The sequence below is a fragment of the Protopterus annectens genome, chromosome 14.part0, assembly GCF_019279795.1.
Source record: "Protopterus annectens isolate FY-2018-M chromosome 14.part0, PAN1.0, whole genome shotgun sequence".
NCBI lineage: Eukaryota > Metazoa > Chordata > Ceratodontiformes > Protopteridae > Protopterus > Protopterus annectens.
The window spans coordinates 832,764,041-832,777,727 of NC_056748.1; the positions used below are offsets into that span (position 1 = coordinate 832,764,041).

The window sequence follows — 13,687 nt, forward strand, 5'->3', positions numbered from 1 at the left end:
TCATAAATGTCTTTATAAAAACCCTGCTGCTGACCCAGAAACCATTTCTCAGGGTCCCAAATGGGTCAAGGCTTCCACTGCAAAAAACCCTGTTCCGTCTGATAGGGATTCTAGAGCACTGGATAGATGGGGGGGGGGGGAGTTTACACTTCTGCTACTTTAGCTGTAAGGGCTTTAAACTGCCAGTTTCACATGCTTAAATATCATAGAAACCTCAGTGGCACCAATAAGCGTTGAATATCACCAGCGACCACAAGATAAAATAAAAATTTGTTTTAATGTATCCACATAACGCCACAGGAAACAATTTGAAACAACTGACAGCCATACAGTGCTATCAGAGCACAGCGACAACCAAAATAAATGATATACTGCACAAAAAACATAAATAGTCCTTCGAAACAGATAGACAAAACGCCAAATAAGTCCAATAAAATCAACAGTTGAGCACTTTCAACCAGCGTATCTGGTCTTCATCAGAACTGTTGAAAATTTGCTGTAATCAGTTTAAATAAATTCTTTGGCGCCAAAACTTAATATCCAGTCTTAAAGGGATATTACTATATTATATAGTGAGAAAGGCGTGAAGTATATACCTAACCCGAAATTTCAATTGGCAGATGTATTGATTGATTTTAAGAAATATATTAGAAAAATTAATCTAGAGGTTTTTTTTTAAAGACAAGAAAATAAAAAATAACCCCTGTGGAGACTAACATATAGGCTCCTCTCTAACTGTCAATAGTAATTTTACACCTATTAATCATCCGATTATTGATACTTTTGGTAAGGTGATAACAAAGGAAATATACTGTGAATATAAGAATTTGAAAAGAGCAACAAACATTGAGAATTTGACACAAGAAGAATCGGTATTATTACAAGAATTAAGAGAGGACCCTACTATACTCATAATGAAACCGGATAAAGGAGGGGGCATTGCCATTTATGATAATATGATTTATACTCAAAAAATTTATGATATATTGTATTTAACAGGTAACTACGAAACTATCTCAAAGAATGAATTAAACATAGCCCATCAACGAATCGATTCGTACATTGAAGAGTATTTATTAGATGGAAGAATATCTGATGAAATATATAAATTTATAAAAGTTATACATCCTAAGGTGGCCACAATGGTAGGTATACCAAAAACACATTAAGATTCATATGATCCCCCCTTGAGACCTATTGTGTCTGGTAGTTTTTCTAAAACCTTTCGAATGGGTAAATTTATAGATATTAAATTAAAAAACATTTATACTACAATTCATCATTTGGTGAAAGATTCGTGGTGTTTTCTCTCCAAATATCCAGTGAATGAAATAACGAGGGGTCGTTCCCTATATATTGTTACAATAGATGTGATTGATCTTTTTTCATGCATCCCTAAAGTGGAAGGGTTGGAAGCATTTACAAATAGCTTGATGAGACATACAGATCTGGATTGGGATACTATTTGCTTGATATCTGAAATGATGTCCATAGTCTTGGATAACAATTTCATATATTTTGAAGGTGAGCTGTTCAGACAAACCAGAGGCATAGCAATGGGGGCAGCTTGTGCCCCCATATACGCCAATTTGGTTATGTTGAATTGGGAAGATAGTACGTTATTTACGAGTAAATATTTTAAGAACGTTACGTACTATTCCAGGTTCCTGGATGACATATACATTTTATGGCAGGGTGACGAGGATGAATTGGTGGAATTCATGGATTTTTTAAATAGTAGTAGTGAATATTTGAAATTCACTCATTCATATGATTCAAAAGGATTGCCGTATTTGGATACATATATAGTACATGATGCAGGAAAAGTGTCATCTAACATTTATAGGAAAACAACGTTCTCCAACAATTATTTAGATTATACTAGCTGTCACCCCCCGAAAGTGAAATATAATGTCTTCAAGGGTCAGTGTATCCGAGCAGCTAGAATGGTATCTGACTATGACCAATTGCTAATTGAACTTGACTATATTAAAAATCTTTTTGAACAAAGAGGGTATCCCTCAGAGATGATGGATGATGTTCAGTCTTATATTATTGGCAATTGGGGTACAAAATATAAACCCTTGCTAGGCTCTGGTGGAATACACAATTACCCAATGGGAAGAGATTCTAATTTGAAATTAGAAGGAGTCAATTCTAATTTCCAAAGAGCATGTATTGTAACTTATAATATGGGGGTGGAACAGATAAAGCAAATTATATGCAAGTTTTGGTATATAATAAGTAGTGAACCAGCTTTGGTTAAAATATTAGGAACCAAACCGAGATTTGTTCACAGAATGGGTAATAACTTGAAGAAATTGTTTGAACAACATAAAGTTAGAAAATTTACTAGATTTAGAAGTAGAAAATGCGGTTCTTGCAATCAGTGCAGTTACATGTCAATGGAAGATAAAATCTTTTTGCAAAATGGGCACAAGAGCCTAATTATTAATAAGGACGGTAAGTGCAATACAAAACAGGTGATATATTTGGCCAAGTGTGATGTCTGCACGGCCTTCTATGTTGGAAGAACTGAGCGATGCTTGAAAAAACGTATATACAATCACACATATTGCATTAAGACCAGGGATAGAACAAACGCCTTGTTTAGGCATGTTGATTTATATGGAGAGAAACACATTTTTAAATTTATAAATTTATAATTTTGGAAGTTCTACACATTGACCCAAGGGGTGGAGATCTCAAAGGTTTATTGGCTTTTCGTGAAAGCTGGTGGCAATTACATCTTGATGCTACTAGTCCACCGGGGTTAAATGAATTTATATCAATTAAATCATTATTATTTTGATATGTGGGATAAATACTTTTTATACTCATGTATATTCTAATATTTATTATTATATTCATATACAACATCCTGAACAAGTTATTTTTATATTTATTTACATATAATGTCCTGAACAAGTAGTTGAAACGAATTAAAATACAAAACACAAAATATAAAGTAATTATTAAGAAATTATATTTACTAATTTTTAGGGAACAAAACAATCATACTTTTTATGAATTTTTACATATAATGTATACTGGGCCTTTCTCAAGTGTTTCAATTATATTCATGTACATACTATTATTAAATATACTTAATATATTGAATTACTTCAGTAAGAAAAATATTGTGTTTTTGCAGAGTAATTTAATTCAATGGAATATATTTTAATCATACTTATTTTTTAACAATAGTTTTTAATCTTTACTATTTATTATTTTATAATAGTGTAACTTACATATTATTAATTATCCACTCCTTAATATCAATTATGTTTATTATTTATATAATTATATTGAACAAACTATATAATTAATAAGTTTTTTTTGTTTTTTAGAGATATTTTAACACATTCATTAGAGATGGTAGTCTATTTTATATATTAAACATATATCTACATTTTGACAGAATATTTCATATTTTAATATTTTAATAATTATTTAATTAATTAATTTTATGACTTAATAAATCATATCTTACTCATATAGTAGTATCTATTACACATTTGCCATAACCTCTATTCACTAACATGTTCAATTGACTTATAAATATATAAGTGTTAATTTGGTAAACAACAAATGCACTTTTGAATGGTTATAAGTATACTCATATTTTTGGTTAGTCAAATGGTCTTATTCAAGTGTATTTTATTACAATGTTGTTAGGTTGTGATACTTAGTGTCAACTTTACGTATTTCACATTTACGGAAAAGTTTTAAAGTTTTTGTAGTACCAGTGATGTATTTATTTTTCTTTTTTAACAAAAGTTAGGTATATTTTGTATATCTTGTATAGGAATATACATATGGTATAGTTTGTGAACTGTACAGAAGATAGAAGCTAAATTTTGTTTACGTTTAATAACGTCTTTATTTGCACTATATGATATAGTAATATCCCTTTAAGACTGGATATTAAGTTTTGGCGCCAAAAAATTTATTTAAACTGATTACAGCAAATTTTCAACAGTTCTGATGAAGACCAGATACGCTGGTTGAAAGCGCTCAACTGTTGATTTTATTGGACTTATTTGGCGTTTTGTCTATCTGTTTCGAAGGACTATTTATGCTTTTTGTGCAGTATATCATTTATTTTGGTTGTCGCTGTGCTCTGATAGCACTGTATGTCTGTCAGTTGTTTCAAATTGTTTCCTGTGGCGTTATGTGGATACATTAAAACAAATTTTTATTTTATCTTGTGGTCGCTGGTGATATTCAACGCTTATTGGTGCCACCGAGGTTTCTACAATATTGTCTTGTACCAACACTGTTTCAGATGCTTAAATATCAACAATACCTAATGCCTTTGCTAACATAGAAAATGCTTACAAGCTCAGAATGTCCTGACAATAAGGAAATGCGGGATTTATTGCATGCAGCTGAACAAGTGGGAAAGCATACTCTGCAATGTGGTTTTGATTCATTAGAGGCTTCTTGCAGAGCCGCTGTTACAGGCTCTGTCATTCGAAGGCATGCTTGGTTAAAAGAACAAAGTTTACCTGATCATGTTAAAGCAAAATTATTGGATGCTCCATTACAGCATGATACTTTGTTTGGTGTTAAGGCAGAAGAGGTGTTAAAGAAAATGGAGGATAAAGCGAAATCAATGCAGACAGTAAAGGATTTCTTACAGGTTCAGCCACCTAGATTTAGCAGGAGCTGGCCTTCTAAAAATTGGTCCTTTCCAGTGTCAGACAGGCCACAAAGAGGCAGATACAGATGCCCAAGAGGCAGATCTCAGCCCCAAGGCTCATACAGACCTAAACAATGGGGTGCTTCAGCCCCCAAAGGTGTAGAAGACAAATCACATCCTTATAGGAAACAGTCCCAATGACTTCCCTCTACAAAAGCCAAGCACTTACCTTTTGACAGCACCCTTAAGGGGGGGAAACTAGCACTTTTCTCACAAAACTGGCACATGATCACCCAGGACAAATGGGTACTGAATATTGTTTCTCAGGGTTACAGGTTCCACTTTCACACCCTACCAAGGTCAACAGGTATGCCAGACTTGCCACAAAACCAATGGGCAGAGGCACAAAAATAAATTTCTGCTCTCATGGACATGAGAGCTATTCAAAAAGTTCCACAGCAAGAACAGGGGCAAGGATTTTACTCAAGACTTTTCTTGGTACCCAGAAAGGACAAAGCCTGGAGACCAGTACTGGACCTGTCAATTCTAAATACTTTCCTGGATGTTCCAAAATTCAAAATGTTGACACTGCAGCAACTTCTACCCATGCTGGGCAAGAAGGCTTGGCTAGTTACTTTGGACCTCAAAGAGGCATAGCTGCATGTCCCAATCAGACAATCTTGCAGAAGATACCTCAGCTTCATAGCTGGCTCAATGCATTACCAATTCTCTGCACTGCCCTTTGGCTTATCTACTGCGTCCAGGGTCTTCAAAAAATGCCTGGCACCACTAATTGCATTTTACAGACAAAACGGAATTCAAATATATCCCTACTTGGATGACTGCCTTATTCAAGCAGAGAGCAAGGACATTCTACTAAAGCATCTGGCGTTTGTAAAATAATTACTAATTTGCCTAGGGTGCACAGTAAATGAAAAGAAATCAAAACTAGTGCCCTCTCAAGAGATAATATTCCTGGGCGCAAGCTTAAATACAACTGCCCAGATGGCTTATCTCACGCCAGACAAACAGAGGCAACTGACTCATTACTTTCAAATGATGGCAACAAAGACCCAGCTACCTGCAAGAAAAATTCTGCAGGCTTTGGGCTTCATGGCATTACATCCTGCTAATTCCATATGCAAGACTGCATATGAGGAAGCTACAATGGTACCTAAAAAGTGTTTGGACTTAACATTGCCACAGCTTGGAAACAGTAATAACTCGTATTCCCTGTCTGCAACAGGAGTTTCGATGGTGGGCTCTGGCCTGTCACCACAACAAGGGACAGCCTTTCACTTTACCCACAGCCAGGCAGACACTAACAACAGATGCATCGGATTATGCCTGGGGGGGCACACATGGCAGGAAAATTGTATTCAGGGCACGTGGCCCACTGACCAAATGCATTTTCACATCAATCAAAAAGAGATGCTAGCTGTACAGAATGCACTGACCGCCTTCAAGGATCTACTACATCCAAGACACCTATTACTGAAGATGGACAATACTACAGTTATGTGGTACATAAACAAGCAAGGGGGCACACATTCCTACCCCCTCTGCAGGCAAGCCATGACTTTGTGGAACACAGCACTGACCTGTCAAGTACATCTGCAGGCACAATTCCTGCCAGGAAAGAAAAATACTCTGGCAGACGAACTAAGCAGAAACCTCATGGACCCTCACGAGTGAAAACTAAATCCACAGGTCTTCAGCATGATAACCAGGAAATGGGGATGCCCAGACATAGATCTATTTGCCTCCCCTCACAACTACCAACTACAGAGATTCTGCACAAGGACTTATCACTCACAAGCATGGAAAGTGGATGCTCTGTCATTCAGCTGGAAAACATTAACAGTTTATGCCTTTCCGCCACTGCCTCTTCTTCCCAAGGTGCTCCTAAAAGTCAGACAGGGGAAGCTAAAAATGATTTTGATTGCCCCAGACTGGCCACGCCAGCACTGGTACCCAATCCTAAAGAGCTTGTTTCAAGGCCCAGCCTGGACTTTACCTCTAATTCCTCATCTTCTGACTCAACAAAACAATCAAATTCTGCACAGCCAACTCAGAACCTTATCTGGCTGCATGGCGGATAATATAGCCACTCAGAACACACCTCTCTCTAAAGCTGTTATGGATGTCATTTTGGAAGCCAGGATGCCCAGCACCAGGAAATCTTATGCAGAAAAATGGAAGAGATTCTGTGCTTGGAACCAGCCACAAGGACTTGAACCACATGTTCCAAATATTCCTCAGATTTTACAATACCTAACTGAGATGCTGGACAAAGGCCTATCCTTCTCATCAATTAAAATCCATGCCTTTGCCATTTCAGCTCATTACAATACGGAACCTCCTACTTTCTCTCATCCACTGCTATGACAGTACCTCAGAGGGGCAAAAAACATAAGACCCCCAAGGAGAGCACCGATACCTACACGGGACCTCAACTTTGTCTTAGAAAAGCTCACACTACCTCCTTTTGAGCCAGCCAATACAGCTGACATAAAATTCTTATCATGGAAAACTGCTCTGCTCGTAGCAATAACTTCAGCAAGAAGAGTCTCAGAGTTACAGGCATTAATGGCAGTGGAACCTTTTTATCATTTTTCATCCGGACAGGGTTTCTCTAAGGACAAACTCAACATTTATGCCAAAGGTAGTATGCAGTGTGGCTCTTAACCAAACCATTCATTTGCCAACATTTTATCCAAATCCCCAGAATAAAGGGGAGAGACGTCTGCATTCTTTGGACATACACAGGCAGCTACGCTTCTACTTGGACAAAACAAAAGCTTTCAGAAAAAATGAGCAACTGTTTGTAGCATATGCTGCAGTATCACAAGGAAATGCTATCTCAAAGCAGACTATTTCAAAATGGATAGGACACTGTATTCGTTTCTGCTATGCACACCATGGCAAGTCAGTGCCTAAGAATATTAGGCCACATTCTACCAGGGCAGCAGCCACTTCAGCAGCCTTTCTCAGAGGAGTACCAACTAAGGAAATTTTGGAGGCTGCAACTTGGAGTTCAGTGTACACTTTTACCAAGCATTATCACTTACCTCTTTACTCTAAATCCAGAGCAGGCTTTGCCACTGCAGTTCTGCAGGGCCTCATAGCCACTCCTAATCCTATTTAGTCCAGCCACCCTACCTCAGCTTTGGGATTTAACCCAAGTGTAATGACTGCAATAGTGAAACACGTTGAACATAGTACAGTTGTGTACCTACCCTAAATGTAGATGTTTGAGTGTATTCACTGTCGCAGTCCAGGTTACCCACCCTCCATCCCCCTTTCTTTGCTGGGACTTATCTATACTTCTCTATCCTATACAACCTATGTGGTGTATTTGCTTGTAGATTAAGGTATTGTTTTTATTTTACTGTATGTTTTTATAAGCAATATGTATTGCCTACCTTCTTGGGGGCACCTGACATCTGGGGCAAGAAAAACTGAAGAAAATGGCGTCGGCTGCATCTTGTATACCCCTGGTGCACTGACGTCAAGGAAGAGGCGACAACAACCGACGCTGGACCAGGACTCTGGAATTCAGGCTGACTGAGGGTAGCCTGCCAGCAGGCTAACCCAAGTGTAATGACTGCAACAGTGAATACACTCAAAAATCTACATTTATGGTAGGTACACAACTGTACTTTCCTCCTCCTTCCTAGAGCTGCGGTTCCTCCTATTCAGTTCTGGTGTATGTATGTCTGTACATGATCTTTATGCCATACACCTTTAGCAGGGAGCATACATGTGACTAACACTGCCTACAAAATCCTAACACTTTGGTATATTGTTTTGACATTGGGCTACCCATGGTAGGGAATCTCTTCAGTAAAGATTACTGCAACAGTAAAAAGAAGGACATCTACTGTTATGGTAAGATTTTATACAACAGTAGTTTCAGCATTAATGTGTTTGTTAGTGGATCTGTACTGAGAATAACACTTCAGATCCACTTCATGCTGGCTTAATAAACCATTTTAAATATAGAAAGTATTGTTGTCTACATGCAGCCAAAATGGTGTACTCATGGACTGTAAACAGTGTAGGCAAAAAATGGAATGAGAATGTCTTCTGGTTGTATTTCCTTGTTGTATACGGAAGAGAGTAAAATATTTTACCACCTATAAAATTATCCAGCATCCATCTGCTTGTTCAGCACCAAGCATTCTACACATTTGCATTCCCAGTTGGTCTGTCCACAGACCATTCAAATCTGCTGGGCATTGTCTGCACTCATACCATGTTGCTAAGGCCTGGACTTACCTGTATCCATTAGGTCAGTATCCTCCCTCTCATCCTTCAAAACCATTCTTGCTCAACCTTGGATAAACTATATTCCTAAATGTGAACCATTATGTATTCATACCTTACTCTCCCTTCTTCACTCACCTTCTGTCTAAATGTACAGTAAGCCTGCTTTTCTCTCACTTCATATTGCAGCTCCTGTTTGTATTACTAACTTACCTTTAATTTTTCTCTAAACTGGCTAAAAGTTTTCTAAATATTAAATCATTGTCGTATAACTTGCATCTATTCTTAACCAAAGTTTTTATATTACTTATAATTTGGTTTAATTATTTAAACTGTACTTATTTTGTATTATTTTTAAAGATTTTTAAATTATTCTTATGATGTAGTACTTCAGAGCTTTTCTCCCTAGGCCTTCACTGAAAATGGGCTTCTACCCAGTTGCACTTTCTCAGTAATCAAATGTCAAGAGCAACAACTGTATTAGTAGTAGTAATATATTATTATTATTATTATTATTATTATTATTATTATTATTATTATTAATAATAATTAATATTATAATACCGATTATCTCACCATCTCCATTTGAGAAATTCATCCATATGCAGCTGATGCAATACCCAACCTCAAATAACTTGCTCTCAGAAACACAACATGGCTTTAGGCCCCAGTACAGCACCACTTCTGCTCTACTACATTTTGCCAGTATAATAAACCAACATAGAAACAATGGTCTGCTTGTGTTCATCATGTTCTTGGACTTGTCAAAGGCTCCAGCAACTGCTCATTCGACTGTCCTCCATAGCACTTTCATAATACTCCTTGTCGTGGTTTCTTAGTTACCGTTCTGGAAGGCAACAAACCGTTAAATGGGAACAAACGTACACATCCTTTCAACTAGTTACTACAAGTGTCCCTCGGGGCTTTATCCTGGGTCCTCTCCTATTTAATATATTAATAACCTCCACACCTCCACTCAGTTTGCAGACGAATCAACATTAATATGTGCAGTCTCAACAGTAAATAAACTCCAAGACATTACCCAAACATCTTTCTTCTCTGTAGAAATGTGGCTCAAAGAACCAAACCTCCAGCTCAACCCCAAGAAAACTAAGTTAATGCTTTTTATCTTTTTCCTAACTACAACACACAAACTCATTCATTATCCAGAGAAATGCCCTGTACTACAAAATTTATTACTGCCCTACTGTCCAGCGTGGGACCTCAGTTTTAGTAACAAATTCTTAGTACTCACACAAGTCAAATGTTGCAGGAGACTCGCTCTACTCCCAATATGTTGATAAACTCTGGAATAGTATCCCCACAGAAATAAAACTTTCCGACAAGCTCAATAGTATTAAATCACTGCTTAAACATCTTAACCAACCCTGGTCCTGCATATGCTCTTTGTGCTCACCTTACGATACTCTGCAAACTCTTGATAAGAAGAATATTCTTAATTTCTCACTGAAATGACAAAACTGTTTTTTATACATAGTGAATTGTACAGATAATTAAGTCGCACGTGGGCTTTCTCTTTGCAACTTCTGCCTCTGTAAAAAATCTTAGAATGTATGAATGTAACTATTGTATAAATGTAAATAGAAATTTAACTGCTCTGTGTTTAACTGGAACTTAGTATAATGCAATGTAAGCAAATGGAGCTTTCGTGGGTCTTTGCTGAAAATGGATATTACCCAGTCAGACTTTTCCGGTAAACAAAGAGAAATAAATAAAGGTGGCACTTAACATGCAGATTTTGTTCTTGTTTATTATTTTTATATTTTGCTGCTTTGGCTACTTATTTGATGTCATGGTGTGGATTCTATGACTTTAATATGGGTGGTCTGATGCTTCATATTAGTTTTTTTTTACTTTGCAGTTGGCAGGAATAGAGGTAAAAGATGGAAATAATATTGCCCTGTTCCTGGAAGAGCACAATAAGGTCATGCAGCAGCTGCAGCTCTTCAGTTTCTTCCCAGAATCCTTGCCTACAAGCAGAAAACCATTTGAAAGGAAAAGCACAGAGCGCCAGTCTACTCGCAAGAATCTCCTTGGTCCTGTAAGTGCTACAAGTATTAATACCGCTGGAAAATGCTGTTTTTCCCATGCCTCCCATTCGATGGGAAAATGGGAGCTACTGATGAAGTTGTGGGTGTTTGATCATCTTAGGTGTAGCTGTTGCAGAGAAGCTGGAATTCATTGTTTCTTTTTGTAGGTAATTCTAAAATTTCCTGGGGAGTGGAGATAAAGTACTGGAGTAATTAACTCATGACTGCCGAGTACAGGCAATGGGCACCTGGAGTGTGATACTTAAGGCTATCTAGTTGATGTCCATTTTCTTGTCTGACAGACATTTGAACAAGTTGATCCTTACCACCTCTGTCATTTCTGTATCCTTGGAGTTTCAACAGCTAAGTAGCGTATAGTTAAAGCAGCACCACAATCTCTCATTTTTGCATTGTGGCATTTGCACAGTCAGCTGACATTTTCTGAAATTTACTTTCACTGGCATGCCTATTAGTCCTAATTCTTTGAACCAGACTCTGCTTTTGTATATGTTGTGTGCTACAACCATGTTCCTGCTCATTTTTATGTAAACGAGGGAATCTAGTGGTTTACCATTCCTAGCCTTTCCAGTGGAGTGATTCCGTAGGCTTTGTATCTTCTAACAGTATTGCTTTGGATTTTCTCTGCCTTTTTTGTATCTTTACTTTTGTATGAGCTCTGTTGAACATATTTAACCACACCAATGGCACAGAGTCAGACTGCTGTTTATAGCTTTGAGTCTTATCACCTTAAGAATCTCAGTATGGCCATCTCTTTACCCTCTTGCATACAATGTCACTTCACAGATTGTCTTCTCCATGTTGATGCCTAGGTCTTTCTAGCTGTCTGCTCCCTTTACTGGGTCTTTGTAGCTGTCTACTTGCTTTATTGGGTCCTCTACAAGGTAGTTTTCCTGATATGACATTCTACAAAAAGATAAGAGATTTCCTTTTCTTATGTTTACTGTAGTAGTTTATTCTTCAATATTCTCACTGTGTGTGGTGTCCTTCCTACCTCCTTAAGAGTATTTCTGAGTACATCTTGCAGGCAGTGTTTGCATGCCTGACTAATGTTATTTATTTTAGTAGCTTTAGGTCATTAGTATGTAGTGCTAACAGCTGAAGTTCTGATAGTAACTGTTTTATTTCCCTTGTTGTTCTCATTTTTATGTTGAAGTTCACATGCTGTTGTATTTATTTGATAACCATTTTATGTACATTTTAATTTTAATTAGTTGCAGTTTCATAGTTGTGCTGCATTATATTGAGTACTGTACCCTATGATGTAAGTGTCTTCCATCTGTATCATGTTGCTCTTATTAGTGAAGCTCTAAATGAAATATTGTCCTTGTATGCAATGCAAACTGTCCATTGTTAGCAGTCCTTTACCTGTATAAGCATTGTCACTTCATGTATCCATTGTTTGGGAAGGTACAGTCATTGTACTACATTGTTAGAGGCACAGAGTATGGACTGCAAAGAAGTTAAGTGTCCCTATTTTTTCCTTATCCATGCCTGGAGATGACTTTCTGTTTATTTTTTTAAGGGTCTATATCAGAAGCTCAGTTTCAAAACTTTGAATCTGATATGGTCGACACCATATGATCGAAGTCTTGAAACTTCATATCTTTTAACGGAGATCTCTGTACAGTGCAGAAAGGGAAGATTTCCCATTTCTGCACTGTAGTCCAATCTCGGAGTTGGTATATTTAAGTAGTGGGGTATGTGGGGGGTGCAGGGGGGCTTGCCCCCCTACTTAGAGCGTTTAAATGGTTTGTTTTTGTAGGTTGTTGTGTTTTATTACATTTTTGATGTTTCAAAACTTCAATTATATGGTGTTGACCATATCTGATTCAAAGTTTTGAAACTTTGATCATGTAATATAGACCTTTTTTTAATGCCCATCTCGTTCTGCCAGTCATCAGTCCAATGACTGATTGGCTCAGCCATTCCTACACTGGGGAAGTGGCCTTAACTGCCCCTTGTGCCCCTGTGAAGCATAAGTCAATCATGAACATTGTCTGTGTGGACTCCACAGGCTCCCCTCCTAGCCCCAAGAGCTCCTTACCCCACTGTATCAGCTCTGAGGGATGGCTTAAGCTGCCAGCACTGTGAGGGAAAAGCATGTGAGCTTCCCCATGTGATGTCCTCTGAACTATATTACTACGTCGCCAAAGCATGTCCTTCTGGCTCAGACATCATTGGCTTTACCAACCAGGGCCCCCACTGGGCTACATTTGTTGTCTAACATGTGGATACTACTGACGTAAGTTAGAGGGATGTAGCTCTGTAAAGAGCCAGGAACAGACTGCACACTGAGGATGAAGTGTTGTCAACAAATTTGTAGAGCAGGATTATAGGATAATTAATCCACATTACTTATACTTTGAAAATTGTAAGAATGTGGCTAAAAAAATAGGAAATCCCAGGATGCAGTCTGAGAAACATGGCAAGTAATTGTTTTCTTTGCAAAGTGTTGCTGGGACCTCGTGTTGAATGTTTTATGTAGTTATTACCAGAGCATCTCTGTAAGTTTACAAGTAAGACTAAGGCTGAAAGGGTGAGAGGTGAGTTATGATGGAAATATTCAGATGGCTGTTGGTGCAACCTTTGATTCTTTGACTAACACTGGAGGACTTCAAAGTAGTACCACTACGTAATTCAGGAGAAGAGTATGTCTTCAGAAGATGTGCAGTAAAGTGTGTCCAGTTTGATGATGATTCAG

General features: G+C 37.6%; 1 protein-coding gene across 8 annotated transcripts in view; it reads left to right on the forward strand.

Annotated features, from left to right (window-relative positions):
• LOC122789279 (dynamin binding protein) overlaps positions 1-13,687 on the forward strand; it is a 1,317,438-nt gene that overhangs the window by 1,206,585 nt on the left and 97,166 nt on the right. For all 8 annotated transcript variants that reach the window (XM_044056581.1, XM_044056587.1, XM_044056586.1 and 5 more), the window contains one exon: positions 10,797-10,976. In XM_044056581.1, coding sequence (XP_043912516.1) covers positions 10,797-10,976 — 180 coding nt within the window. The remainder of the gene's footprint in view (positions 1-10,796; positions 10,977-13,687) is intronic.